This window comes from Suhomyces tanzawaensis (genome assembly GCF_001661415.1).
Source record: "Suhomyces tanzawaensis NRRL Y-17324 unplaced genomic scaffold CANTAscaffold_1, whole genome shotgun sequence".
Lineage (NCBI taxonomy): Eukaryota > Fungi > Ascomycota > Pichiomycetes > Serinales > Debaryomycetaceae > Suhomyces > Suhomyces tanzawaensis.
The window spans coordinates 259,267-284,366 of NW_017963636.1; the positions used below are offsets into that span (position 1 = coordinate 259,267).

The 25,100-nt window shown below is 40.8% G+C and overlaps 11 protein-coding genes and 6 non-coding genes across 17 annotated transcripts in view; 12 read left to right on the forward strand and 5 right to left on the reverse strand.

The window, feature by feature from the left end:
• The first annotated feature begins 597 nt into the window (after window positions 1–597).
• On the forward strand, window positions 598–669 carry CANTADRAFT_t4. The gene has a single exon. It is a non-coding gene; the product is annotated as a tRNA-Asp (tRNA).
• An 8-nt stretch (window positions 670–677) lies between these two features.
• Window positions 678–748, forward strand: CANTADRAFT_t5. Its single transcript has one exon. It is a non-coding gene; the product is annotated as a tRNA-Gly (tRNA).
• Window positions 749–1,002: 254 nt separating this feature from the next.
• CANTADRAFT_58354 (transport protein particle complex II subunit) lies at window positions 1,003–4,895 on the forward strand (the record flags this gene model as incomplete). Its single annotated transcript, XM_020210773.1, has 3 exons — window positions 1,003–1,932; window positions 1,969–3,334; window positions 3,380–4,895. The coding sequence occupies exons 1-3, from the start codon at window positions 1,035–1,037 to the stop codon at window positions 4,893–4,895; spliced, it is 3,780 nt and encodes a 1,259-aa protein (XP_020066551.1). The 5' UTR covers window positions 1,003–1,034.
• A 285-nt stretch (window positions 4,896–5,180) lies between these two features.
• Window positions 5,181–6,942, forward strand: CANTADRAFT_107771 (uncharacterized protein). Its single transcript, XM_020206179.1, has 2 exons — window positions 5,181–5,772; window positions 5,827–6,942. The coding sequence occupies exons 1-2, from the start codon at window positions 5,466–5,468 to the stop codon at window positions 6,765–6,767; spliced, it is 1,248 nt and encodes a 415-aa protein (XP_020066552.1). The 5' UTR covers window positions 5,181–5,465; the 3' UTR covers window positions 6,768–6,942.
• Window positions 6,866–7,642, forward strand: CANTADRAFT_107799 (uncharacterized protein). Its single transcript, XM_020206180.1, has one exon. The coding sequence runs from the start codon at window positions 7,118–7,120 to the stop codon at window positions 7,382–7,384; it is 267 nt and encodes an 88-aa protein (XP_020066553.1). The 5' UTR covers window positions 6,866–7,117; the 3' UTR covers window positions 7,385–7,642.
• Window positions 7,643–7,698: 56 nt separating this feature from the next.
• CANTADRAFT_t47 lies at window positions 7,699–7,772 on the reverse strand. The gene has a single exon. It is a non-coding gene; the product is annotated as a tRNA-Asn (tRNA).
• Window positions 7,773–9,942: 2,170 nt separating this feature from the next.
• CANTADRAFT_t6 lies at window positions 9,943–10,014 on the forward strand. The gene has a single exon. It is a non-coding gene; the product is annotated as a tRNA-Gly (tRNA).
• An 84-nt stretch (window positions 10,015–10,098) lies between these two features.
• On the reverse strand, window positions 10,099–13,805 carry ZCF5 (Zcf5p). Its single transcript, XM_020207095.1, has one exon. It carries the CDS (start codon window positions 13,498–13,500, stop codon window positions 10,240–10,242), a length of 3,261 nt encoding a protein of 1,086 aa, XP_020066554.1. The 5' UTR covers window positions 13,501–13,805; the 3' UTR covers window positions 10,099–10,239.
• Window positions 13,806–14,582: 777 nt separating this feature from the next.
• Window positions 14,583–14,654, reverse strand: CANTADRAFT_t46. Its single transcript has one exon. It is a non-coding gene; the product is annotated as a tRNA-Asp (tRNA).
• A 127-nt stretch (window positions 14,655–14,781) lies between these two features.
• Window positions 14,782–17,371, forward strand: SEC23 (GTPase-activating protein). The gene has a single exon (XM_020207096.1). It carries the CDS (start codon window positions 14,807–14,809, stop codon window positions 17,054–17,056), a length of 2,250 nt encoding a protein of 749 aa, XP_020066555.1. The 5' UTR covers window positions 14,782–14,806; the 3' UTR covers window positions 17,057–17,371.
• Window positions 17,372–17,421: 50 nt separating this feature from the next.
• Window positions 17,422–18,451, forward strand: CANTADRAFT_24381 (uncharacterized protein). Its single transcript, XM_020207097.1, has one exon. It carries the CDS (start codon window positions 17,776–17,778, stop codon window positions 18,136–18,138), a length of 363 nt encoding a protein of 120 aa, XP_020066556.1. The 5' UTR covers window positions 17,422–17,775; the 3' UTR covers window positions 18,139–18,451.
• A 306-nt stretch (window positions 18,452–18,757) lies between these two features.
• CANTADRAFT_t7 lies at window positions 18,758–18,830 on the forward strand. Its single transcript has one exon. It is a non-coding gene; the product is annotated as a tRNA-Ala (tRNA).
• A 53-nt stretch (window positions 18,831–18,883) lies between these two features.
• CANTADRAFT_24382 (uncharacterized protein) lies at window positions 18,884–20,403 on the forward strand. Its single transcript, XM_020207098.1, has one exon. The coding sequence runs from the start codon at window positions 19,044–19,046 to the stop codon at window positions 20,253–20,255; it is 1,212 nt and encodes a 403-aa protein (XP_020066557.1). The 5' UTR covers window positions 18,884–19,043; the 3' UTR covers window positions 20,256–20,403.
• A 93-nt stretch (window positions 20,404–20,496) lies between these two features.
• CANTADRAFT_46050 (diphthine methyl ester synthase) lies at window positions 20,497–21,402 on the reverse strand (the record flags this gene model as incomplete). Its single annotated transcript, XM_020209284.1, has 1 exon — window positions 20,497–21,402. The coding sequence occupies one exon, from the start codon at window positions 21,400–21,402 to the stop codon at window positions 20,497–20,499; it is 906 nt and encodes a 301-aa protein (XP_020066558.1).
• Window positions 21,403–21,540: 138 nt separating this feature from the next.
• Window positions 21,541–22,203, forward strand: CANTADRAFT_19074 (uncharacterized protein; the record flags this gene model as incomplete). The annotated part of the gene is made up of 1 exon (XM_020206403.1): window positions 21,541–22,203. One exon carries the CDS (start codon window positions 21,541–21,543, stop codon window positions 22,201–22,203), a length of 663 nt encoding a protein of 220 aa, XP_020066559.1.
• A 587-nt stretch (window positions 22,204–22,790) lies between these two features.
• CANTADRAFT_46098 (uncharacterized protein) lies at window positions 22,791–23,789 on the forward strand (the record flags this gene model as incomplete). Its single annotated transcript, XM_020209292.1, has 1 exon — window positions 22,791–23,789. One exon carries the CDS (start codon window positions 22,791–22,793, stop codon window positions 23,787–23,789), a length of 999 nt encoding a protein of 332 aa, XP_020066560.1.
• Window positions 23,790–24,510: 721 nt separating this feature from the next.
• The window catches only part of CANTADRAFT_87433 (uncharacterized protein), a gene marked incomplete at both ends in the record, with an annotated part of 1,211 nt that continues 621 nt past the window's right edge, over window positions 24,511–25,100 (reverse strand). Inside the window, one exon of the mRNA XM_020211338.1 lies at window positions 24,511–25,100. This exon is cut by the window's right edge and continues 366 nt beyond it. Within this exon, the coding sequence (XP_020066561.1) occupies window positions 24,511–25,100 (590 nt within the window).

Consider the following 25,100-nt stretch of genomic DNA (forward strand, 5'->3'; position numbering starts at 1 on the left):
AAATCTTTATCTTCAGTGTGATGAATGTAATTATATTTTAAGCCTTAGGGATTTTGTGCTCAATGAAAGTCCTGTTTCTAGATCAAGTTACCATTTTTTTGGCTAATGGGAAGTATATTATAATCTATTGATTATATTCTTATTGCAATGATAACACACCATTAGGGTAAACCTTTATAATTTAATTAATTTTTAAATCCGGTTTTTGATGATTTTTTGCAACATAGTGCGCAACACACGGCACCTGTAAGAAGCAGATCATGTTAGATGAGATTTTTTATTACGAGCTGTGGCTGGACAAGAAGAAAGACAATTTGCACTCAACAGTTAAATTGTCTGGGAGAAAAGTTTTAGGGAGAGTCGCATTGAGGTATCAATTGGAAGTTTATAAAATCTAACTTGCTAATCCTATTTTTCTTCTTCTTGCTAACGGGAATTAGAATATAATTGAGTGACTCAATATCTATTGCATTGTATAGCACACCAGTTAGTATGCTGTCTCTTGTTTTTTAGCAAATGTGAGGATGTGCACATACCAAAACATGTATTGCAAAACCACATGATAAACCCACTTTCCATTTCAACATTCAGAAATCATCCGTGATAGTTTAGTGGCTAGAATTACCGCTTGTCGCGTGGTAGACCGGGGTTCAATTCCCCGTCGCGGAGTTTCCTTGGCGCAAATGGTTTAGTGGTAAAATCCAACGTTGCCATCGTTGGGCCCCCGGTTCGATTCCGGGTTTGCGCATTTTTTTGATTTCTATACCATGTATTCGCTCTGGTCATATTTTTATTATCGAGTTCATAACGATTGCAAAGTGTAACACCTCGAGAGGAGGACGACCCTGTAGACACTATAACTGTCACTTATCACCACTAAGCATCGATAGGAAATGGTAGAGTGGAACTAGATCACAAGTAGTTAAGTTTTCAAATCGCGGTCAAGTACGCGCTACCAGTTCGCATCCTTACACGATTCAAATTGATCTCGCTAGTCCTAATACTACCCATATCTTTCCGTCACATACTAAAGAATGGAGCTAGAGGAGCTAAACTTGAGGAATCCCATTCATATCGGCTACTATGACCCGTTCAGCATATACCCCCTCATCAAAGAAGACTTTGAGGCCAAGCTACCATTGACAAACCTCCATTGGAAATACAGTGCCACGAAGCCCGTGAAATCCATACCTTTGTTGCCTGTCAAATTGATAGAAGAAGTACCGAAGTCGACACCAGGTTCATCTGGTACCGCTCCCAGCATATCAAGCGCTGCAACTGCCAGCAATGCCCAGTTGATCTCGTCATACCAAAACCATCCCATCTACACTCGGTTGATGTTGATTAAGTTCGAGTCCATTGACACCTACAGGTCTCAGGTCAGACCTCTCATCAAGGAGTGGTTGAAGAACTTGGTTTTCAAGTCCAACCTGGAGTGGATGATCGTGCTCTTCATCCCTCTGAGTAGCAAAGATAAACAATCAACCTTCATCAAGACCTCGTCGTATGACAAGTTGAAGATTGACTTCGGCATAGATGGCAAGGAATTGAAATCAGTAGGATTTGAGGACTGGTGGACTAACGAGTTCAATGATGTGGAGAGATGCTTTAAGCTCAAAGAGTCGGATTCCAATATTAGCAAGCTAGAAACTTACAATGAAATGATCAGTTTGATGAAGACCTTGTTATTGACCTCCTTTGACAATAAGTACCAGTACTTCAATAGCCAGTTACCAGCATCAGCATCCAGCGATGACTTCAACAAATTCATCACCAAGTTGAAATATGCGGATCTATTCAATGATATGAGGATCTTTCAGGATTCTTTAAATATTTATAACGAACTATACAAGGACTTAGAAAAGCTAAACTCGAAAGATCCCAGTCAATTTTCAACATCTGAAACTTTCAAGGACAAAGAGTCTTCCAAGAGTGTCATTGAGATCTTCCATGGTAGTGACGGATCAGTCAAGTTCGAATCTGCTCAAAGAATTGCATGGTTAAAGTCATCTCTCTTGCACGACAATAAGATTAATCTCTTCAGCATGAAATGTTTGATATTCATAAATCAATCGATATTGTTACAATCACTAGCAAATTTTGCCAATACTATATCGATTTCTGCTATTTACATTTCCAATCTTTATCAAAAGTTGATTTATTTCTTGAATGACTTATCGAACACATTTACTAATCAAGATCTTGACGAGTTCACTATTTTCACAATCGATAATTACCTTGATTTGCCAATATGCAAAAAGTTAACAGAGATCAACAATAAGAACAACGAAAACAACACGACTCCATATCAGTTAAATGAGATTCTTGAGTTCCAAGGAGAGTTGAAGCTTTTCAAGCGGTCCAAGTTAGTGAAGATTTCGAAGAAATGTGGATACAAACTCAATGGATTTAACGAAATTCTTGAAGGGTTACCCAATCTAGAGGAGGTATCTCTAAATGAATCAACTAAAGAAACTAGATCACCGGATTCGGTTTATAAAGCTCTCAAGTACCCCCCATTAATAGAGGCATTGAAAACAGAAGATTCATTTTTCAGTGCATTTGAAGGTTTGACCGAAGACGTAATACAAAGATTTGTATCTTGTAACAGGTCTAAGACTATTGACATATTGAGTATTGATCTTGCCTTGCTCTGTTATCAAAAGGGAAAGTACCAGGAGTCCCTTGATATCTTGCAAAACTCCCATGATTTTTTTATCTTGAATGGATGGAATTTTATGGGTGGTGTTTTACTTGAGGTGTATTTGGATTGTATTGAGAAGTTAGCCTCGAAAGATCATGATTTGATACTTTTGACATCACTCAAACTTTTTTCTAGTTTGATCAATAACAATACGACACAGAATTGTGGAATAAACAATTATAAGCTAATAAAAAAGAATGAGCAGATTCAAAAGTTATACAACAAGGTTGCTGTTCACTCTCTGAGATTGAAACAAGTCATGAAATATCCAGTTGATCAAGTTTTTACAGTCAATGTGCTACCATGGATCGAGGCAGACGAGTCGAATGAACTTGACCGTTACTACATTAATTTGGAAGTTACCAACTTGTTTGGTATTGATTTCAGGTTCGAGGAGATAGAGGTACTTTTAGGGAGTTCTGGATCTACTATTGCTTTTAGTATGAAAGATGTTCAGATTACAAAAGAAAAGCACCATAAACTTAAACTTATTACAAATGACTTTAAAATGGGAGAGTTTTCGCCAGTGAAAGTCACTATTATTATTAATGATAAGGTTCATCTTGTCAAGCATTATGACGATGACAATGTCTCGGAGGTTGAAGAGACTGGTAATGACACCGTTATTCAGTACAACCAAGATGGAGAACAAATAAAGACTAATGAAAACTTCAGAGAGGATTCAAATGCAAGAGCTTATAACCCAAATGGAAAACTGATAAACACCTTCTCTCCAGTTACTGGTGGGCTGGAAAGTATCTCATTCTACCCCAATATCGATAAATTGCATTGCTCAATAGAAAACGCACAATCGATACAACTCGGTTCAACTGAGTTAAACTTGACAATAATTAATGGCTCCACTGATGTTCAAGATGTGAAGCTTCAGTTTAGTTCAGAAACAAAAGGCTTGAAACTTGGAAATGAGCATGAAGAAATAAAATATATTGAAATGAAGGGCACATCGAGGATTCCAATTCACTACACTTATTTCAGCGATAATAAGGTGATTAATGTTGGTGTCAGGATCTCGTATACCAGTAATGGAGAGCATTTTACTTATGTGGTAAACGAGGAAATTGATATCACACTCAAAATCTCCGTTTCAGTTCAAGACATTTTTAAATCCAATTATATTTACTCTAAATTCCAAATTGGTACCTCAAATCCGAAATCACCCATTAGGATATTAAGTAACGAGTTGACATCTGAGAACAAAAACTTCAAAATCGAAAAGCCGGCCTTACCTTTGACATCATCGTTGGTCACATTTGGGGAACAACCAGCGTCAATTTTTTATAAGGTTGTCCCTAAGGATGGTTATTGTATCCAACAGTCCGATTCTTTAAGTTTGAAAATCGATTATTCGATCTTGGAAGATGAATGCTGTAAGCATGTTGAAGATTTGATTACAGAAGAGCTCAGGAACAGCGGACTTTTGCGGTTATGGTTTTTATTGAAGGCTGCTGTAGTCAAACACATGCAATTTGATTTGAACAACTATGCAATAAACTCCTTTATAAGGGTTACTAATGCACAGGAAGTCAAGTTGCAGGCACAGAGGGTGACCGAGAAATATATTAGAGGCAAAGAAGATCAATCGAACTTGTGTACATTGCTTGATAAGGTACTTGGTGGTCAGAAGATCGAAATTACAAGTTCTAACGTGGGCTTGCAAAGACACACTTTGTTGATTACGGTGCCCATCTCTAGCTTGAAGTATTTGCAGTTGCTCGAGTTCGAGTACGAGAAAGAGGTAAAGTATTTGGTAGGGGAGCCAATCGAAGTCAACTTGAATATTGAGACCATCACCAAATGGTTTATTGATGAGGAAGAAGACTTTTCTTCTCTTGCACAATCTTCACCCAAGTTGGGGGGAAAGGCTTCTGAGAAAAAGGCAGAATCCAGTCTTGTTAGGTTTCAGTTGACTCTTCAGAACGATGACAACTGGTTGATTTCTGGGTTCAAAAAGCATACTTTCTCCATCGAAGACTACAAGAAAAGTACCGTGAATGACATGAAGCTTATTATGGTTCCGCTAAACGTGGGCAAGCTTCTTCTTCCAAAGGTAATAATCAAGTGTTTGAGCAGCGATACTGGCAAGGACTTTTCCATGGATGTAGATGTCAAGAATGGCTTGGAGACCTTGTTGGTAGTGCCAGACTTGGACAGCATTACGTTTTCGTTCTAATATTAGTTTCTACTAATCTTTCCTGCGGCGCAAACACTAGTACATAGACTAATAAATCCTTACTGACAACTCCTCAGTAATGATTCAAAAGTTTCAACTTCATTCAAAGAATCAGCCCACTCCGCTTTCTGTGTAAACTGGGTGGTTTTCAATTGTAAATTGTGCAATTTGAGAATAGTTATTAATATGACTATACCGGCCTAGCGAGAGACGAGAAATTGGTGGAACGATTGTGCACCGCGCGGTAGAATCTGCAATTCCCAGTATTTTTCGCCCAGGGTAGCGAGAGACCCCAAGCCTATGCTATCACCAGAAATGCCCCTTTTGTCTCAGAACCAGTAGTACTGTCACCTAACCCAGCTTGAGGGCATCCCAGAATTACAACATCATATCAAATACTATGCTGGCAGTTCTATTATGGTGTCATGCTTCACGGGTGCAGTTACAGCAGCTGATTTTGCACCGCTGGTGGTTACTCGCAGGCTACGTGGTAGCCGCGCAACCCTGCCCAGCTCGCTATAATCTCGTGAGCCATTTGATCCGCTATAAACAAGCCATACTCTTCTAACCATGGTCAAAGATACAACCTACTACGACATCTTGGGTGTTGGGCCCTCTGCCACCGATACTGAATTAAAGAAGGCGTACCGGAAACAGGCTATCAAGCTCCATCCGGATAAGAACGGAAACGACCCCAAAGCAGCAGAAAAGTTCCAGGAATTGGGAGAAGCATACGGCATTCTCCAAGACAAGGACTCCAGACAATTGTATGATGAGTTGGGAGTCGATGGATTGAAGGCCAATGGAGGCGCTGCTGCTGCTGCCGACATTGATGTCAACGAGTTCTTCAGTAATATCTTCGGAGGCGAAGGGTTCAAAGACTGGATTGGTGAGCTTTCCATGTTAAAGGAGATCGCCCAGTCTGCCGAAGTGTTAGGCGACGATGAAGAAGATGCAAAGGAAAACGGACCCGTGTCGGAATCGCAGGAATTACTGGTGGCAGATGGTGAACAACACATCAATAAACACCAAGCCGAGTTGACGAGCGAGCAGATCGAGAAGAAGAAGAAGCAAAAGATGAGTCGCCACCAACGCGAGGAGATTATGAGACTTCATGAAGAGTCCAAGGCAGCCAAGGAGAAGAGGGTGGACGAATTGACACAGACCCTCATTTCCAAAATCGAGAGCTATCAATCCGCATCTACTAACCCCGACTCCTTGGCCCAGTTTGTCAAGAAACTCGGCGACGAATTTGAGGACTTAAAGCTCGAAAGTTTTGGCATACAATTATTGCATTTGATAGGAAAGACTTATACCACACAGGCCAGTGCAGCCATTCTGTCCAATAAAACATTTGGTGTTTCTAAGATTTTTACCAGTACCAAAACGAAGTTTGGCAACGTCAAGAATGGAATTTCCATCTTGAAGACTGCCTTGGATGCACAATCTTCTGTTGAAGAAATGGTAAGAGAACAGGAGCAAATCCAAAGGGCCTTGGACGCGGGTGAAGAAGTTTCTCAGGCAGAAATATACAGACAGCAGGAAATGGAAAGACTAGTTATGGGCAAGTTCTTGAGTACAGCTTGGGCATCCACCAAGTTTGAGGTTACTGGAGTGTTGAATAAGGTTTTGGCCAAGACATTGAAAGACAAGCAGTTATCCAAGAAGGAAACTATCCGCCGAGCTGAAGCCATTTTGTTCATCGGTAAGCAAATGACTGCAGTACAAAGAACTCCACAAGAAGAAGAGGAAGCTAGAATTTTTGAAGAAATGATGGCGGATGCAACTGCCAAAAAATCAAAAAAGAAAAGAAGCAAGGTCAGCGAGGGTGACATCGAGGCATTCGTAAACAAGGTGGAAGAGGAGAATTAAGTGAATTTCAATAGGTGATCATCTATGGAGATGTTTTGTTTTCCCTCTTGATCTTAGAGTAAATATTGGTGAGCATGGGGAGAGAGTCCGTGAAATTCTTTTGTACTTATTGTCAGCGTTGTGTAAATTCGTCGAGCCATGTGCCGATTTTGATTATTTAACTTAAAGATACCTTTAATATTAATCTTGTGAGATAGGTGGCTACGCGTCTAGCATCCGTTTTGGATAGCTTCGTTAACCGGTCTTTGGTTAGGTCTAGGAGAATATGATTAATAACACAGCACGTGATCGAATACTAAAATGTGCACTTGACCAGATCCCGCTCAGTCATCATCACCACTACCTCCATCATGACTACGCAAAGGGAAGTATTATCGTTATACAAGCAGCTACTCAACAAGGCATACAAGTTTGACAACTATAACTTCAGAGAGTACGCCAAGAGAAAGATCACACACTCTTTCAAGACCAACAAGTCTGTGACTGATGGTGAAAGTATTACCCAACTATACAACGCTGGTATTGACAGCTTGGCCCAACTACACAGACAGGCTACCATCTCAGGAATGTTCACATTTGACAAGTTGGTTGTTGAGCCATTGAAGAAGCATCATTAAGCATGGGTCTTCGAGACAAGTCCACACATTGAAGTTTCAACCGAGAAGAACCACCAACATGTGGCTCAAGACAGGAATATATTAACCTCCGTCTCAAATGGGGGTTCAATCGATTCTTCGCTTGTTTGGAGGTGTTGTTGAGTATGTCACGTACAGGCCAAATGGGTGGCAAGGCTCGTTGTATTTAACATAAACGTATATAGTCAAAATAATATGATAAACCGATAGTACAACATCGAGCTATGGTAAAAACTTGGAAACCTTCAGACTTTGAAAGGAAGTGTCATTCAAAGTGAAGATGTGAAAAAAACAAGCGACCTCGGTGAGGGTCGAACTCACGATCTCAAGATTAACAGTCTTACGCCTTAACCAGCTTGGCCACGAAGTCGTTTTTTTTGTGTTGAGAATATATTGTCACACTTGTTTGTCTGATGCTATTGAAATTTTTTGTAAGCTTGGGACGTATTCCAGAACTTGAGCACGCCCCCAGAATTGCAACGACATTCACCTCACCTCTCAAAAAACTCCATCAGTGGTTAAATGTACAAGCTCTTACAATACAACAAGCTAGTGACCGGAAAATTGCACACACAACTCAAAACTTGCGACAAGAATTTGCACGGACTACCCCCTACAATTTCTGCAAACAAGCACCTTGCAGAAATATGCCCAAATTGAAAATCAAAAACGACAAGCTTTAGCGCTCTCCTCAAAAATCTCGTCTGGTTCCTGTTTCCGAATTATAGACCGATTTTAGAGGGAAAAGGGTTTCAATTCAAATACAAGGTCAATTTAAATACAAGGTTAAACCGTAAGCGAGAATAAGGGAACAAACTTTGACATAATACTCACAAACCGGTATTTCCCCTTGGACATCAATTTTGAACTGACCAAGGACGTACCTATCTAAAAGGACAGGCTTAGTTTAACGCAAGCAGGTCTGCAAGTACTGAACAAGAGCCTAGCAAAAAGCACGATAGACTTATCAACTCTCACTCTCCCCAAGTTGGCAGCCTCGAAATTGTTAATCAAATGAAATAATTACCCTCCAAGGTTCCAAAAGAATGAAAATACTGTAATAATATAAATAATACTCTACATATTCAACATGAAAATGACTTCTCCCTAATTATTCCACTTGTAGTTGGCATTTTACCAACTAGCATAGGTGTCGCCAGGTCGTTTTGATATCGGAGCCCTAAGTGCAACTGCAATTACGTAATCATAGATCCTCATCTCATCGAGCCTCAGTTACCCGGTTTTCTGAAAAGTATAAAGGGAGTCCAAATTCGCCGCCATTCCTGGTTTCCTTTTTTTTCTTTGTCGACGTACTTCATAGGATCATTTCTATAGGTCACGTCCCTCTTTGACTCTTCAAAAGAGCCACTGAATCCAACTTGGTTGATGAGTGAGATACCCTTATACCCTCAAAGTGAGAATAATCTTTAGCTTGTCCGTGACTCTCAGCAGTCCGGTCATCTACATTTTGTTTGCCTTTGTTTGGGCTGAAGGCTTCGGCCTGACGTCCTAAAAGGAGCGATGATCTTGACCCTTTTCTTTATGCTTCTTCGGAAGAAAGAGTTTTGGGTGGGTATAAGTGGCAGTCTGACAAGTTACTCTTGAGCATGTCAATTAAATTGCATTGCTTGAGGTGACTATAGTACCATGTTGTGTGTCGGCCACACTGATGTTGCCTTCGGGCAGCTTCTACTAGGTATGTTGTGCTTTGTCGGAAACGACAAAGTGCTGCATGCAACAGTGCTATTGAAGGGAATGCTTTTGGGCTTTTCTTTCTCTAGTTCGCGATTCGTGCTAGAGCATATTTTGGTTTGGAAACCAAAATGGGTTCTAGTATCGGTAGTTTGCTCTTATTACGTAAAGACAAGGAATTTCTTTAAGATTGGTAGTGCAGTAATGCATTTCCAGTTGATAATTTTTGCACTTTCTGAATTATTACTACTATGTGTCCGATGACAGGATATGCATAGAGATCTTAGCTGCCCCTGGGGTTGTCATGGAGCTCGTATGACTATCCAGCTATTGTTTGAAGCCCCAGCTCACGTGCATTAGACAAAAAATTCTCTGTTGGTAAGAAGAATATCTCCAACTATTTTGTTTCTGGTACATTTATGGGGAGTCAGTAAGCCTAGCTGCCAACGTATGAATCACGCACTGCTCATCCACCTTATCATACAGATCTAGCATTGTGCTGCCTAATTTCAGTTTCAATCGTTCTGAGGGTAGTGATATCCCTAAAATATTTGAATTTCAGAGGAAGCTTATTACTCTCTAAATGCCCATTATATGTAAGGATTTGTTCCAGTATGACTTAACTATATGGCTTAGTTCACTAAGAAACATGCAGTGTTTTTAATCTCAGTTGAGAATTTTTAAATTTACGTTTTCGTGACATTTTTTGAATTTTTCCTTCATTTTTTGCATAAAAGGCAATAATATTAAAGAGATATGCACATGAAATATATTTTTTGGGAAGATTTCAAATGCTTGTGTAGAGTAGATAGTCTAGAATTAAATATTTCTTAATTTTTTAAAAATTAGGGCGGTTGGTGTAGTGGTTAACATATCTGCCTTCCAAGCAGGTGTCACGGGTTCGATTCCCGTACCGCTCATTTTTTTGACCAATTACAGTGTCCGACCACGAACATTTGTTACCCACCTGATGCTACGAATGGACATTATCATAATAAATATATTGATGCAATAAATAAACATAAATTCGTTATTGTGAGCTAGCATAATTGCCAAAGGACTTGCTATTTGCTCTTTTAATTGTCTCATCCTAGCGTTCCACAAAGGGAAGCTAGAAGACTTTCCTTATACCCAGATGGCAAAGATTACTGGGTTCGATGAATGAAATCCATCAACTCATGAATAATATCCTCCAAGCTTGAATAAAATGCGCAATAGTCATTAACATCCACATAGTTGTTTCTTAAGTCGTAGTATATTTTTTCATTCAATCTCATCAACTCAGTTAAAGTTTCCAAACTTAAATGCGTAGAACTAATAGCAAGCTGATTGTTGACACTCGCTAATGATTGTGCATATTCACTTGCGTCATTCTTCAAAAAGTTATTTTGCTGCTTTGATTCCTTATTTTCACCACCTGATAAGATGGGCTGGGGTACATCCATGACACTGAACAACTCATTCATATTCATGAAGCTGGTCTCTTGGTAGTCAAAAATTTCCAATTTATTAGCTCCATTGTTGTTGCTACCTTCTAACTTATTAGCTTCACTGAACTGACTTACCAACTGCACAATATTGTATCTCTTCAAGATGAATTCCCATGCCAAGTTTGTCAAACTTAACATTCTCTTGTATTTTTCGTTCTTGAACCATTTTCTATTCAAGATGAACAAACTTTTGTTGATCAATTTCACATAGACACAAAGCTCACTCAAGGTCATAAATTCGTACTTGAACTTAACTGTGATTATGATGAACATCAAAATGATAGAATCCAAGGGGATTGTTCTTTTGACATACCAATTAAACTTACCAAACTTGATAAAATCGTTATACTTAAGGAAATCGTTCAAGTTGTGTAAAATAGAAGGAATTAGATTATTGTGCATGTTCTCATAAGAAAAGTTTTCAGATTGGTTAAATCTAAGCAGTGAAATTGACGAGTTATTGAGGTTTGATATGATGTTGGCCTCTTTTAAATGTCCAAAGGTATCTTCATACTGACTCATAGAAAGACTCTTCAGCCTCAAGCTGGAAGTACCATTCGAAGAGTCCGGAGAATTTCTTGAATAACCAGATTTGAGTTTACCATCGTTCCCCAGACTATCTGGGTCTTGGTTATGTCTCAGATCCAGATCACTCATCAAAATCTTCTTGTGCAAGAGCATCATGGCTCTATCCACAAAACTCCAAGAATGGTTTTTAATGAAATTAATCAAATTCACTTCTTGAACTGAAGATGGAGGATTGAGTCTAAAATGGTGATTCATCTTATTGATAGAATGATGAATATATTTGTGATACTCGACTATCATCATTTTGATTTCTTCAATTTGCAGTTTACTAATGTTAGACGAAAGGCCATTGTGTAAGTGGTAAACCAATTCACTCATAATTCTGTCGTACTTGAACTTTACATTCATGGACAATATTCCAATATTAAGTCTTTTTTCGGGACCTTTATGATCTCCGCTATTATTATTATTCCCTCTACCAGAGTCAATTGGTTCATCCTCTTCGGGCATTAACACATTGAAGTCTTCAAATTTACAGTTAGGAGGTAAGCAGAAATTGTGTGAAGTCAATGCATCCAAACCAAAAATTATCCACCATAACAATCTTCTGAATTTAATCGCATCCCAATTCTTTATTCCCAAGCTCAATACTGGATCTTTATGCAAATGGAGAAATTTGGCGTACCTAATAATTTGTGACATCTCCATAGCTGAAGGGTTGGGCGAGGTTGACTGTATGATAACATTGCCTAAAAGCAAAGGAATGGTTTTCAATCCATGAGGATAATTGTAATACTGGCAAATCTTGTTGAAGCCTTTCAAGTAATTATTGATGTCTTGGTTTAGTAATAAATTGTCGTACTCTTCGAACTCTGAAATGGTGGCGGCATACAACACAGGAAAGTACAATGTATAGAACTGAAGATAGTCGATTTCGATGCCGTTGGAAGGTGAACCATCGTTGGGAGATCCCCCTGAGGCTGAAGACCCAGGTGACTTTTTAGACCCAGTAATTCTATTATGAGTTGCCATGTCGTTAGTTTTGGCAGTTCTGAGCTCCCAGTACTGCTCATGAACTGCGAGAAAATCGTTCAAACTCACAAAAATTGGTAGCAAAATATGAACCGAGTTTACATAACGATCGATCAACTCAAACGATCTTTCTTTGGATGATGGAAGATGTTGCCACAAATCTTCGAGTAGATTATTATTCTCATAGTAGGTGTTAGTACCGTACAAATAGTTGATAGTTGTGGCAGGATTTGATGGGAGAGCATTTAAGGAATTATTGAGTGTTGAATTGGTGGTGGTTTTTGAAATCTGTTCATGCGATTTTGACGTGGACAGAGGGCCATTGAAGTTTAAATCAGGGGATTCCGCGTGGGCTTGGTTTGGTGCTCCACCGTTTTCGAGGAAGTTGGATGTATTCTTGCTGAAAAATGCGTTAATGTTCGTATGGGATAAGCTCGAAGGAAGGCTTGGAGACTCAACATTGGGGTTAGCCGTTAATGATTCGTTGTTGAGTGCGAAAGAGCTTAAATTGAACGAATACAGCTCGTCGGTAAGCCGGTGACCACTGTTCACCTGGGGCGGTTGGTTGGAATAATTGGTATTGAAGAAGTTGTTGGTGATATTATTTGACATGTTATTCATAATTGGCGTTTGGAGCAAGCTGTTTGGCACGTTATTAGCAGCTGGCCCCGAGTGGGGAGTCGAGATTGATCCATTTTGCTGGATGTTGAAGTAATTCATGGAAAGATCGTGCGTACCAACGTCGTACTTTGGGAAAGCAGAATTCTCAGATTCCAAATGCCTTGATTCCGAGCTATCCATGTGGATGCTGGTAGCTGTGGAAGTGGCCGAGTTATCCAAATTCTTGAGTTCATTTGCTGGAGAGAGCACGATCGATTCCTCGGAACTGAAGGAGTCACGATTATTGGCTGAGGTCTCGATGGTATAGTTGGAAGGTTTGGGAGCAGGCTTGGTGTTTTCCATGGCGCTTCTTTCCTGGTCCGTCAACCGTGCTGATTTCTTACCCCCTCTACTGATCCGTTCATTGACGAAGTATTTGCACTCGATGCCGATTTTCTCACAGTTATTGCATATTGGCTGGACTCGCGAACACTTTATCTTCTTTGAGTGGCAGTAGACACAGCTCAAGATCTTCCGCTGGCGCGCTTTTTGTACTTTCATCACCCTTCCGTTGCCCAACACCTTTAGTTTGGTCTTGATTTCACGGTCGGGAGGCGTGGCTGATTTGGCATGGGTCGCTGCGATGACGCGCGGCAGGTCGGGGGTGTTCATCTTGTGGGACTCGTGCTTGATTGGGGGGCTCTCATGGCCCCTGGGATGGGAAATGTGTGATTCAGATGGGTTTTCGATCTCCATGGAAAAGGATGGGACTGGTGCCAGATAGAAGCGGGTTTGGATGTTGGAAAAGACTGGCTCACAGAGGAGGGTGGCAGACCGGTTCAAGATCTTTCTGTAGATCCCCGTAGACCTATATGGTAAATTTGTGTATGTGGTTATGGGTTGCGGGGATAAGCACTTCTTATAGGTGTGGGCGGTGTGCACACGACATGCGATGTGTCAGGCGTCGCGGCTCAACATTCAAGATGCAGCGGTGAAATGGGACAGAGGGTTTAAGGCAGGCTGCGGATATTAGCCACGGTGACAGGGGGGCCAATCAGCGAGATTGGGGCAGCGATAAGCGGCATCAACAATGGTGGGATGGCGGGGTATAGGAAGGGGCCTCTGGCCTGCGGTTTTTACGAGGTGCGTGGCTATTGTGGTGACCCCAGATTGTGGGTCCAAAGTCCGCGGACACGCGCACGACCTCAGCAGGTACATAAGTCCGAATTCACCAATCGGAGTCCGGTGATAGGAAGGTGTGCAGAATCGCATCACTAGTGATCATAATAATTAGGAACTGAGGCGTTTGGACGGCACCGTAGGCACATCGTCTGGGGGATCACCAGCGACTTCGGCGTTAGTGGCTTTCCTGTTTGGGGAAAACATTTGCGCTCTTAAAATCGACGATGGGCTAGGTACATGTAGGCTTAACGTAGCTCAAGATCCATTTTTTGTGGGGCCAACAGTATTTTGTGTGCTTGAGCTCCGCAGAAACAAATGGAGGTGCCCGGTTCTTCGTGGTATTAATGGTTAAGACTGGATTTTAATCAAGCCTTCAGACACCGGCTGGCCACTGATTGACCAGGCATCGAATTTCAGACCCCGAGACATCCCCCGGCGTTTGGATACGGCAAATAGGGGGAAATTGGGAGGATATTATTTACCTACAAGAAGCACGGAATGCGAGGATGAGCCAAGAAGGCTCTAATTCCTGGATTAGACGGAGATGCTCTCAGAGCTCCTAATATGTGAATTTTGGAAGTGCAGATACTCAAACTGTAAGAGCTCTTCTGCATGCATTAATTTCTTTGACCCAAATGGGCAAAATCAAAAAAAAACTCCGCGACGGGGAATTGAACCCCGGTCTACCACGCGACAAGCGGTAATTCTAGCCACTAAACTATCACGGATTTTTACGATCGTAAATTAACATAAAGACACAATTCGCACACAAATGACACAGTCACGTGATATTTATTGAAACGCGCCTCACGTGCCCTCGACGATATGAGTTGTCCTTTCGTGAAAAACAACCAACCGTCAACTACACTAACTCACCACCATGGATTTTGAAGAAGCCGAGGACATCAACGGAGTCCGTTTCGCCTGGAACGCCTTTCCTTCCACAAAGGTGGAGGCAGGCAAGATTGTGGTTCCCACCGGCGCGTTGTACACTCCTTTGAAGTTCAGAGAGGATTTACCTATTGCCGCCTATGATCCAGTCTTCTGCACCAACCAAAACTGTAAAAGTATCTTCAATCCATACTGTACCATTGATCCTACTGGAAACTGGCACTGTCCTTTGTGTTCTTTCAGAAACCCATTGCCCGTCCACTACCAAGGCATTTCCCAAGAGAACCTTCCATTGGAACTCCAACCAACCAGTTCCACCATTGAATACATCACTGCAAGACCAGTGCAAAATCCACCCATCTTCTTTTTTGTCATCGACTTGTGCCAAGATGAAGACAACTTGAAAGCATTGAAAGAGACCTTGGTGATTTCCTTGAGCTTGTTACCTCCTAATGCATTGATTGGTTTGATCACCTACGGAACCATGGTCCAAGTCCACGACTTGGGCTCTGAAAAAATCAACAGGTCTTACATTTTCCGTGGTGATAAGGAATACACCGACAAGCAAATCAGTGATATGTTGAATAGACCAACCTCCTCGCCCCCAGGTCAACCACCTCAATTTGCCAACTCTTTGACTAGATTCTTCTTGCCTGTGGAAGATGTGGAGTTCCAATTGACCTCTCTTTTGGAGAACTTGTCCAGGGATCCATGGACTGTCGCCAAGGATGCTAGACCTTTAAGATCAACAGGTTCCGCCTTGAACGTTGCCACCAACTTGTTAGGTTTGACTTACGCCGGGTTTGGTGCTAGAATTATGTTATTCTCTGCTGGCCCAGGTACTTTGAGTCCCGGTTTGATTGTGGGTGCCCAATTGAAGGAGCCAATTAGATCCCACTCTGATATTGACAAGGACAGTGCTAAGCACTACAAGAAGGCCATCAAATTCTATGACTCCATTGCAACCAGAGTCGTCAAGAACGCCCACACCATTGATATTTTTGCCGGTTGTTACGATCAAATTGGTATGCTGGAAATGAAGAACTTGTGTAACCAAACTGGTGGTACTCTCTTGTTGTCCGATGCTTTCACCACTTCTATTTTCAAGCAATCTTTCTTAAGATTATTCAACAAAGATAGCGAGGGTTACTTATTAATGGGCTTCAACGGTACCTTCGATATCAAGACCTCTAGGGAATTGAAGGTGAGCGGTATAATTGGACACGTTGCTTCCTTAGGAGTCAAAACTCCAAATGTTTCTGAAAATGAATTAGGAATTGGTGGCACCTCTCAATACAAATTGTGTTCAGTTTCTCCTCAGCATTCTTATGGGGTGTTCTTCGATGTGGTGAATGCACAAGCTTTGCCACAAAACTCTCAAAGTTACATTCAATTCATCACTCATTACCAACACTCATCTGGTACTTACAGAATTAGGGTCACCACAATCTCAAACTTCTTGACCAGTGATGAACAAACTTTGACCAACTCTTTTGACCAAGAAGCAGCAGCAGTCTTGATGGCTAGGGTTACTTTGTTCAAGTCAGAACAAGATGACGGAGCCGATGTTTTGAGGTGGATTGACCGTATGTTGATTAGATTGTGTCAAAAATTCGCTGACTACAGGAAGGACCAAGAAGAATCTTTCAGATTGGGACCCCAATTTCAATTATATCCTCAATTCATATACTACTTGAGAAGATCCCAATTCTTGCAAGTTTTCAACAATTCTCCCGATGAAACTGCATTCTACAGACACGTCTTATTGAGTGAAGATACCAACAACTCCTTAATTATGATTCAACCAACCTTGACTTCTTTCTCTTTGGAAGGTGAACCAGAAGCTGTCTTGCTTGATTCTGTTTCAATCAAGGACGATAGAATTTTATTATTGGATACGTTCTTCCACATTTTGATCTTCCATGGTAAGACTATTTCTCAATGGAGAAAGGCTGGTTACCAAGATCAACCAGAGTATGAAAGCTTTAAAACTCTATTAGAGGAGCCAAAACAAGAAGCTGCAGAATTGTTGGTTGATCGTTACCCATTACCAAGATTCATCGACACCGAAGAAGGTGGGTCACAAGCAAGATTCTTGTACTCCAAGTTGAATCCATCCACCACTTACAACAGTTCGGATCTTATTACTAATAACGGAGCTATTGTTTTGACTGATGATGTCTCATTACAGGTGTTTATGAGCCATTTACAAAAGTTGGTGGTGAGCGGATCAAGCTAGTATTGTTCCCAAAGTCGTATAGCGAATGTCATGCATAATAGGAAATTGATGTAGCCCGAGTCCTAGTGATGTGTGGCTTCATGCCAACATTCATAATCTGATTCATAGATTTGACGGTTCAGATACAACAGGTTGGAAATTGTAGTTGTATTGAAGAACCAATAGTTTTTGACAATACTGACCCAATATTGCGTCACAGATAACCCACTTGTTAAGTTTCTCACTTTTGCTGTTTTATGGATACTCTCGGAGCATAGAGCAAGTGGGTATCATTTAAGGAAGCTTTGTAATTGTTTTTTAATAATAGAAATAACTGTACTATACCAATTGAAAGAATAAGATGTAGAATTGTTCTCTCCAGGATATTCAACTTCGGTTACATATTGCCTTTTCTGCCAACAGGAAAACAGTCTGACAGCCACTTTATATAGGATTAATTTTCTCAACTGGTGTAATAAACCGGATGAAACATTCGTACCATCCGCTTGGGAAATACCTGTCTTGGACTTTATTTCACCGCTGCTACTCTAGCTGTGTACTTTGCTGTTCCATTATAGATTTCGTAGGGGCCCGTCATCTGGAACCTTCGTCTTATCATTTTTACTCACCAAGTGTGGATTATGCTTTGGTGCCGTATATCAAGTGGAATTAGGGGGGGGGGAGGGAAAATTGATCATATAAATATCCACTAATTTAACGAGAGATAAAAGAGTAACAAGATGTTTCGGTCAGCATTGATGTCGATAGTGTTAGTTTTATGGTTGTATGTTAAGGTTGCTGAAGGTAATCCAATTTTAGGTGAGGTTTATGAGCTGGTGAATGGTGGATATGATAACTCGCACGGAGTTGCTAAGGGAGGAGGATTAGTTACATTTGGTTCAGGCAAGCTAGAGGCAAGAGACGATGGGTACGATCACATCACTGGTCCAATAAAGGAACATATACAGACCCATAGAGGAATTAGCAAACGCAAGCGAGTCCTTTTTTTCAGTTTTGGTGTAACATTAATAGCTGCAGGTCTATATGTAATGTATGTGAGCTTGGGGATGGGGAATGATACAAAGACAACGGTGACTTACTAGAATTATAGGAAAACAAGGCACAGTATTGGGGGTAAAAATTGCATTAGAAGACATGCAGTTATTCTGTGTTAATGGAACATAAGTTATATGTGTAGTACCTTAATATAAGCCTGGAGAAACCAACTACTTGTTGTCCATCCACAAAAACCGAGGTCGATTTTCATTGGGAATTGTAGCAACATAAAGTCTCAGAATGCTTGAGTCTTGATTTATGGAAAAAAGGAAAAGTCGAAGAAGGGAGTAACAAGCAAGAGGAGAACCGGGATCCCGAATGAGTCAACCCTGATTTCAAGTCTTTTGGCAGTACAATTATTTTTTTGGATATAATCTACTGACTATATACCTATTACTATAGAATGGTCATACGTTTATAATTTAATTGTTGAAGTAAAGACAGTTGACTGAGTCTTTGATAATATATGTGATATATAAAAGACAAAGACACTTCAAGAAAGTAGAAACCCTAGAAGAGATTTTATTTGCTTATGGGTTTAGTATATAATAATCTACTCGCTAGATAACCCGTTAGCCGCCTTTTGACTGGCCAAGACTATATGCAGGATACAAATACTTTTACTGCACGACGGGGTGTTTCAAACCACAAAACTTTAGTATGAATGGGCGTGTGGCGTAGTTGGTAGCGCGTTTGCCTTGCAAGCAAAAGGTCACTGGTTCGATTCCTGTCTCGTCCATTTAGTTTTTAATTTTTTTAAAGACCTATTGTTGAAGCCGAATAGTTGGACCACACAAATGAAGGAGCAATAACTCATCACTTTCCCATAAGCTAGCTTTGCATTTGTACTTTGGCAGAACTCCACGCCCTAAACTCCCGGATAATTTCGCTCGCTAAACCTGGGGAAAAATACATCTTCAAGACATTCTCATTATCTACCGCTACTAGCACAATGCATTGGTCCACTGTCCTCTGCATAGCGTCTGCATGGTCTCCACTCATAGGTAAAGCAATTGCTTCACACGGAGATGATCTTTATGCATTTTCGGATTGTGTATACCAATGTGAACAAGTCACCTGTCACAACAATCATTATTACGAGTTCCAGTGGAGGTTCCGGAACATTCTCAAGGACGAACCTGATTTCGAGTTCAAGTACTACAATGGAGACTGGGAGTTTGACTCCATTCCGTTGCCTCTCCATCTTCGACTCTTAGGCTGGACGTGCGAGCTGAACTGTGACTACCAGTGCCAAAGAATCATTCACCAGATGAGAAAGGACAACAACGAGGAGCTCTACCAATATCACGGCAAGTGGCCATTCCTCAGAGTGTACGGAATTCAAGAGCTTGTGTCTGCTATCTTCTCGGTGGGCAACTTTTACGTAAACTGGTTAGGATTCAAGAGGGTGTTTGGATTGATGAAGGACAAAAAACTCGATCCAAGACTCACATACGCCAACTACAATGTCCTCTTTCTTGCTGTTGTGTCGATGATGGCATGGACGTTTTCCACCATATTTCATTTCAGAGATTACGACCTTACCGAGAAGTTGGACTATTACTTTGCTGGCTTGACCGTTTTGAGTGGGTTCCACTTCATTGCATCGAGGTTGTTAGGTCTGTTCGAGCCCGGAAGAGTGTATTCTCGAATCAGCTTAGGAGCAATCTGTGTTGGAGCGTATGCTTGTCATGTGTATAGGCTCGTGAACGACTGGTCTTATACGTATAACATGCAAGCCAACATAGCCGTGGGGGTCTTACAGAACGGTGGATTGGGCTTATTGGTGTACAGCTTATACAGCAAATTTTATGCAGAAGAACAGGCAAAGAAAGCAAGCCATAATGGGATCGAAAAAGAAAACATCATGAACGAACCGGCAAATCTTTCCTTCTTGAAGTACACTTCATTACGCAGAGTGATACTACCAAGTTTCTATGCCAACTCACCTAAGCTATACTCTTTGTATCCATTACTATTGAGTACAATTGTGATGTTGGGTATGTCGTTGGAGGTGTTTGATTTTCCGCCATTCTTTTTTGATCTTGTGGATGCCCATGCATTGTGGCACCTTGTAACAATTTTCCCCGCCTATTACGGGTGGTTTGACTGGTTGGTCTGGGATATTAATGAAAACATCTTGGAAAAGGCCAAAAGCGATTGAGCTTGGGATATTTCAGCAAGAAGTCTACATAAGCTTGTTACGATAAAAGTACCCCTTGATATCTTCTGGATAGCCCATTTTTCATAGACCTTGAGTAATATATTTATTTGGAAATAGCTATGACTTCCACCGTAAAAGAACCTCCTGCCAATACAACTACTACCTACCAAGGAATGTATGCTACTATCATACTAAATACATTTATTTCTATTATGTGAGGTAAACTGCTAGCACTGCTAACCTACTCATCATCACTCATATTTTCCTCAGGAGGAACATATGGTGGTGGCTTGAAAAATTCCTGATCCTCTTCCACGAACTTTCTGAACTTTTCCTGATCGTCAACATATTGGTACAAGTATTCCAATTCCAAGTCATGAACTTGCCTTCCCAACATGACCAAAGAGTGCAATGGCTCACCAGAGTCATATTCACTCAATTCCTTTAAGGTGCCAGCTTTAAAAGTTTGACTTGGAGAGCCAAGTCTGGAAACGGCAACACATGGAGTGTTGGGAGTGTATGCTTGTTCTTGTCTGAGATCTTCGATTTCGAGCAATTGTTGACAAGCAGTAGCAATATCCATGTATCTTGGAGGTTCATAGATCAATCTTCCTCTAGCCATGTTTTCGATGCTTTGCTCCTTGACCTTGATATCCAACAATAAAAGGGTATGCAATCCAATCTTTCTGTTCTCCATCACCTTATTGTAGAAAGAATCTGGCTTCCAAGAGTCGGTGAAGAAGACAAGGGAAACAGTTTGGCCAAATTGGTACAATTGTAACCCACAGGCACCAACGGCATTCATTACAGAAGCATTGTGGATGGCTTCAACTTTGATCTTCAATTCTCTGGCCCTAATAATCAAGTCAGTGTGGGTAGTGGCACCGAATGGGTCACCAACCACCAAGAAAGCAATATCTTCAGTTTGAGCATCAGCCAAGATTTCGTCAGATCCAGTTTCAACAAGTTCTCTATCGGCTAAGATGACTTCCCTTCCATAAAACTTCTCGAGTGATTCCTTGTCTGCAGCCATCAATATGGAGGTGTAAGCTTCAAGGTAAACTCTTTTACATTTCTTGACGACTTCCAAACCACGGACGGTGATATCGGATTCGTAAGACAATCCTAATCCTATCAAGTACAACATGTTAATGGTGGTGTTGGTGTGGGAAATTTTTCTGATTAATGAGATGCGTTGTGGGTCACGTGAAAATCTCGAATGGTGATGAGATGGACTCGCACTAGGTAAGAAGATCTAGAGAGCCAAGCAACCTCTGTACCAACGATGGATTCTAAGCTATCAACAACTCACTCAAACTTCAAGAAGAAGAGATCGCAGGCCGAAATCCAACTTGATATAGATAGGTACAATGCACTCATACGACTGAATCCAGATTTGGAGTGCGATATTCCACCAAGGAAAGGTGAGCAAAAGTCCAGACAAGCATTTCAAGAAGTAAGAGCAATACGAGCTAGACCAAGACGTACGAGAGTCAAAATAGAATCATCCAACTCTATTTCTGAGACAAACAAAGGACGAAGAAGGCGCACAAATCGAAAGAACCTGACCGTATTGAAAAGACCACTCTACGATCCAGAATTAACCGAAAGGCCAGTTTTCCCTAAAAAGACTGGCAACAAAGTGTTTCCAAAGCCACCCTCGTCATACAAGGCATATAATTACGAAGATTACATCTCTTTGACGAAGAACTACGATGATCTTATTGAGCTGATTACCAAAAATTTGGATTCCATCGATGTGTCTTTACATCATAATTTTGTCCCCAAGAACATAGAAGCAGAAGCAAAGAAACTTGAGATAAGTAGTGAATTTTATGAAGGGAACTCTCAAGAATTAATGCGTGGTGAGATGATCAGTAGAGACCTAGATCTGTTTCTCTTCAATTTGGGGAGCCAGATCGGATTGAAGGACGTTCCATTGGTATGAGTTGCATACTGCGTTATAAAATGCAAATTTATTTCTAAAATGATATTTTATACGATACAAGGCCTCATCTGCTACTTGATCAAAGACACTGGGGATAACGAACGATACGGTTTTGAGAACTGAAGAATAGTGATACTGAAACAATGCCTTTATCCAATTGGGTTATTCTCGATTTCTCATCTGGTTGTGCAATGTATATTTATTATTATTTTACCAAAGGTCCATACTTATTCTTTTAGCTTACGAAACTACAATGATACCACTGTAAAGCTGACACTTAGATTTCACCATGATGGGAGAACCTTTGGCCAACAAATTTACTCAATCCAGCTCCAAAACAGTTCAACATAAATTTGGGCCACACCGCTAGGTTTATGAAATGAACCGTATCAATGGCACACTGCAACATAAGCGAGGACATACCTTGTGCATTCCTCTAGCGCAACCAAACCATGGCTATGCTGGCAAAAAATCCTGCATACAACGCGGTGGTTGTGATGTATCTGTCATATACATTCTAGTACAGTCACCATTAGTCACTACTTTACACCATTTAGACCCCATTTTCACAATTGCATGAGATGCTCATGGATCTCCTCTTGCAATGGGTTAGGGCCGTTCCTCCCGTCACTAGGGGTTGGGTGGCCGGAATTCTAATGATATCAATATTAATCAAGCTCAGGCTAGTAAGCAAAACGAATTTGGCATTCATACCCGAGAGAGCGTTTGGAAACGAGCCGTGGAGGTTGGTCACTACCTTTTTCCTTTTTGATGAGTTCTCGTTTGAGATGATTTATTATTTGTGGAGTTTGGAACGTTCAAGTCGTATGTTGGAATCAGCTTTCATGAGCAAATTGCATCTTTTCCCCCAAGAGTTCAAAAGATTGTCAGGGAGACGGAAGGAGCTTGTACAAGAATTCATCGACAGGAACCGATCACTCGACTACCTTTATTACGCATTACAAATTTGTGCCTCAATAGCCATAGTCAATTCCACCTTATATTATAAGATCGGGTACGTCTCCTTGATGCTAGGAGTGAATTTAAACGACATATTGTTGTACATTTCTTGCCGGGAAGACCCCGATGCTGAGGTGAACCTCATGTGGGTAATACGCATGAGGGCAGCGTATCTTCCATGGTGCATTACATTTTTCAACTTGCTCTTTTTTGGAAACATCTTGAATGAGGTAGTCCTGATATTTGCAGGTAACTTCTCATTGTTGATACCGGTGTTGAAATCAAAACCATTAGTGACCATCTATGTAACTTACAGTTTGGCACATTTCTGGTGGTTCCTGAGGTCTTTTTTATTGGGAAAGGTGTACCACGACTCCAACGATAGAAGAAGAGAATTGAGGGAAAAAACATTGGAAAAGTACAATGTGAACTCTACCAATTATACCAGAGAGGCTGTGGCTTGGTTTTTGTTACCTCCTTGGTATTGGTTTTACTTTAGGCAATTTCTAATCACAACCGCTAGTGATGCACCCAACTCAGTTGCAAGTGCATCGAATGAGGGGAATACACTGAACGAACCTCAATTCGTTCCCAACGAAGCAGAGAATGCACATAACCCAAATTAAGAACTTGCAACCAGGGAAACCCTTAAAATTACGACCATTAATAACCGTTCCACACATATTCCAGGCCAGAACCGGGAGAATTTCTCCATAATCATTAGAATCCAAAAAGAGCAATCTGTAAGTGGGTGGCTATTATTTTAAACCAGAGCACATATGTTCTGAACTATAGACATTACAAATTGTTGAAGTTGAGATAGTTCGTGCTCATACTTTTTTCCTTCTTATGGTAATAGAGGGGTCAATATGAATTAGCTAGACAGAGAAATACCTTCTTGAAGCAAACTAGGTAGCTTACTGGATAGGCCATTGCATTAGCTACATTCATAACGAATCTGGAACCAACCAGTAAACAAATACATCCAATGAACGACTACCCATTAAGTTTATTACTAAAAACCCCTGAGTTTGAAACTTCTAGATCGTTGAAACAGTCCTTGTTGCAATACTCAAAGAATCATTTTGGCTTTTTACGCGTGCTCAATTTTATCATCGACCGATACCCTGTATTTTAAATTAGTACTTAAGCTGTATCTTGTACTGGCTCCTCATCCAATTCTTTTTCGAAGTAAATTCTCTTATTCTCTTGAGTTGCACCATTCTCGACACACAGGCTGCTGTTGTCATTTACGAAAATAGCGAAGAGCAAGATCACCATGATAAAGAAGCTCAAGTGCCCAACCCCCATATAAACCTGTAATGGTCCATCAGCGAGGTCTATCCCTTAATTCCACCTTGTTTTTGATATGATCGTAACATCCTTTCTGTATGCACTTGGAATGAAAAATGCAAGCACAACAACAGACCTAGTAATCTTCGAGTTGATTTGGTTTTTGTAGGGGGCCGAAAACGAGGCAGTGAATTCTCTTAATTTGTGATAGCTCACACCCTGGCCAATAAACCAGATTGTGTTGAAGATGCCCATAATATCGGAAGCTACCAATTCAAACCATGTCGGCTTGAAGGTCTGCATAGGAAATCCAAAGTACACCCACACTAATTGGTCATCCCAGTTGGCCATAGTTGAAGGTGGGGCCAGAATGAATCTGCCCCAAACCACCATGGTTGCAAGAACACCTAAATTTATAAACAACAAAGCGGATGCTTTTTTCAGGTAAACTAGTGGGTTTCTAGAGCCCAGTTTGTGAGAATGCACAATACCATAGCCCATTGCCAAGAGCAGGATCAAAAACTGCACAAATACATTGAAGGAGGAGTAAATTAGCACGTAGGAAATGTTGATGAAGTGTAAGACCTGGGAGGGCTCGTACTTGTTTTTGATGTAACCAATGAACAGGCAGGCAAGCGAAAGTA

Coding starts and splice junctions, on each gene's coding strand:
- CANTADRAFT_107771 (XM_020206179.1), top strand. CDS start 5,466: ATGGTCAAAGATACAACCTACTACGACATCTTGGGTGTTGGGCCCTCT. Junction 5,773..5,826: donor CTTCGGAGGCGAAGGGTTCA/AAGACTGGATTG, acceptor AGTCTGCCGAAG/TGTTAGGCGACGATGAAGAA.
- CANTADRAFT_107799 (XM_020206180.1), top strand. CDS start 7,118: ATGACTACGCAAAGGGAAGTATTATCGTTATACAAGCAGCTACTCAAC.
- ZCF5 (XM_020207095.1), bottom strand. CDS start 13,500: ATGGAGATCGAAAACCCATCTGAATCACACATTTCCCATCCCAGGGGC.
- SEC23 (XM_020207096.1), top strand. CDS start 14,807: ATGGATTTTGAAGAAGCCGAGGACATCAACGGAGTCCGTTTCGCCTGG.
- CANTADRAFT_24381 (XM_020207097.1), top strand. CDS start 17,776: ATGTTTCGGTCAGCATTGATGTCGATAGTGTTAGTTTTATGGTTGTAT.
- CANTADRAFT_24382 (XM_020207098.1), top strand. CDS start 19,044: ATGCATTGGTCCACTGTCCTCTGCATAGCGTCTGCATGGTCTCCACTC.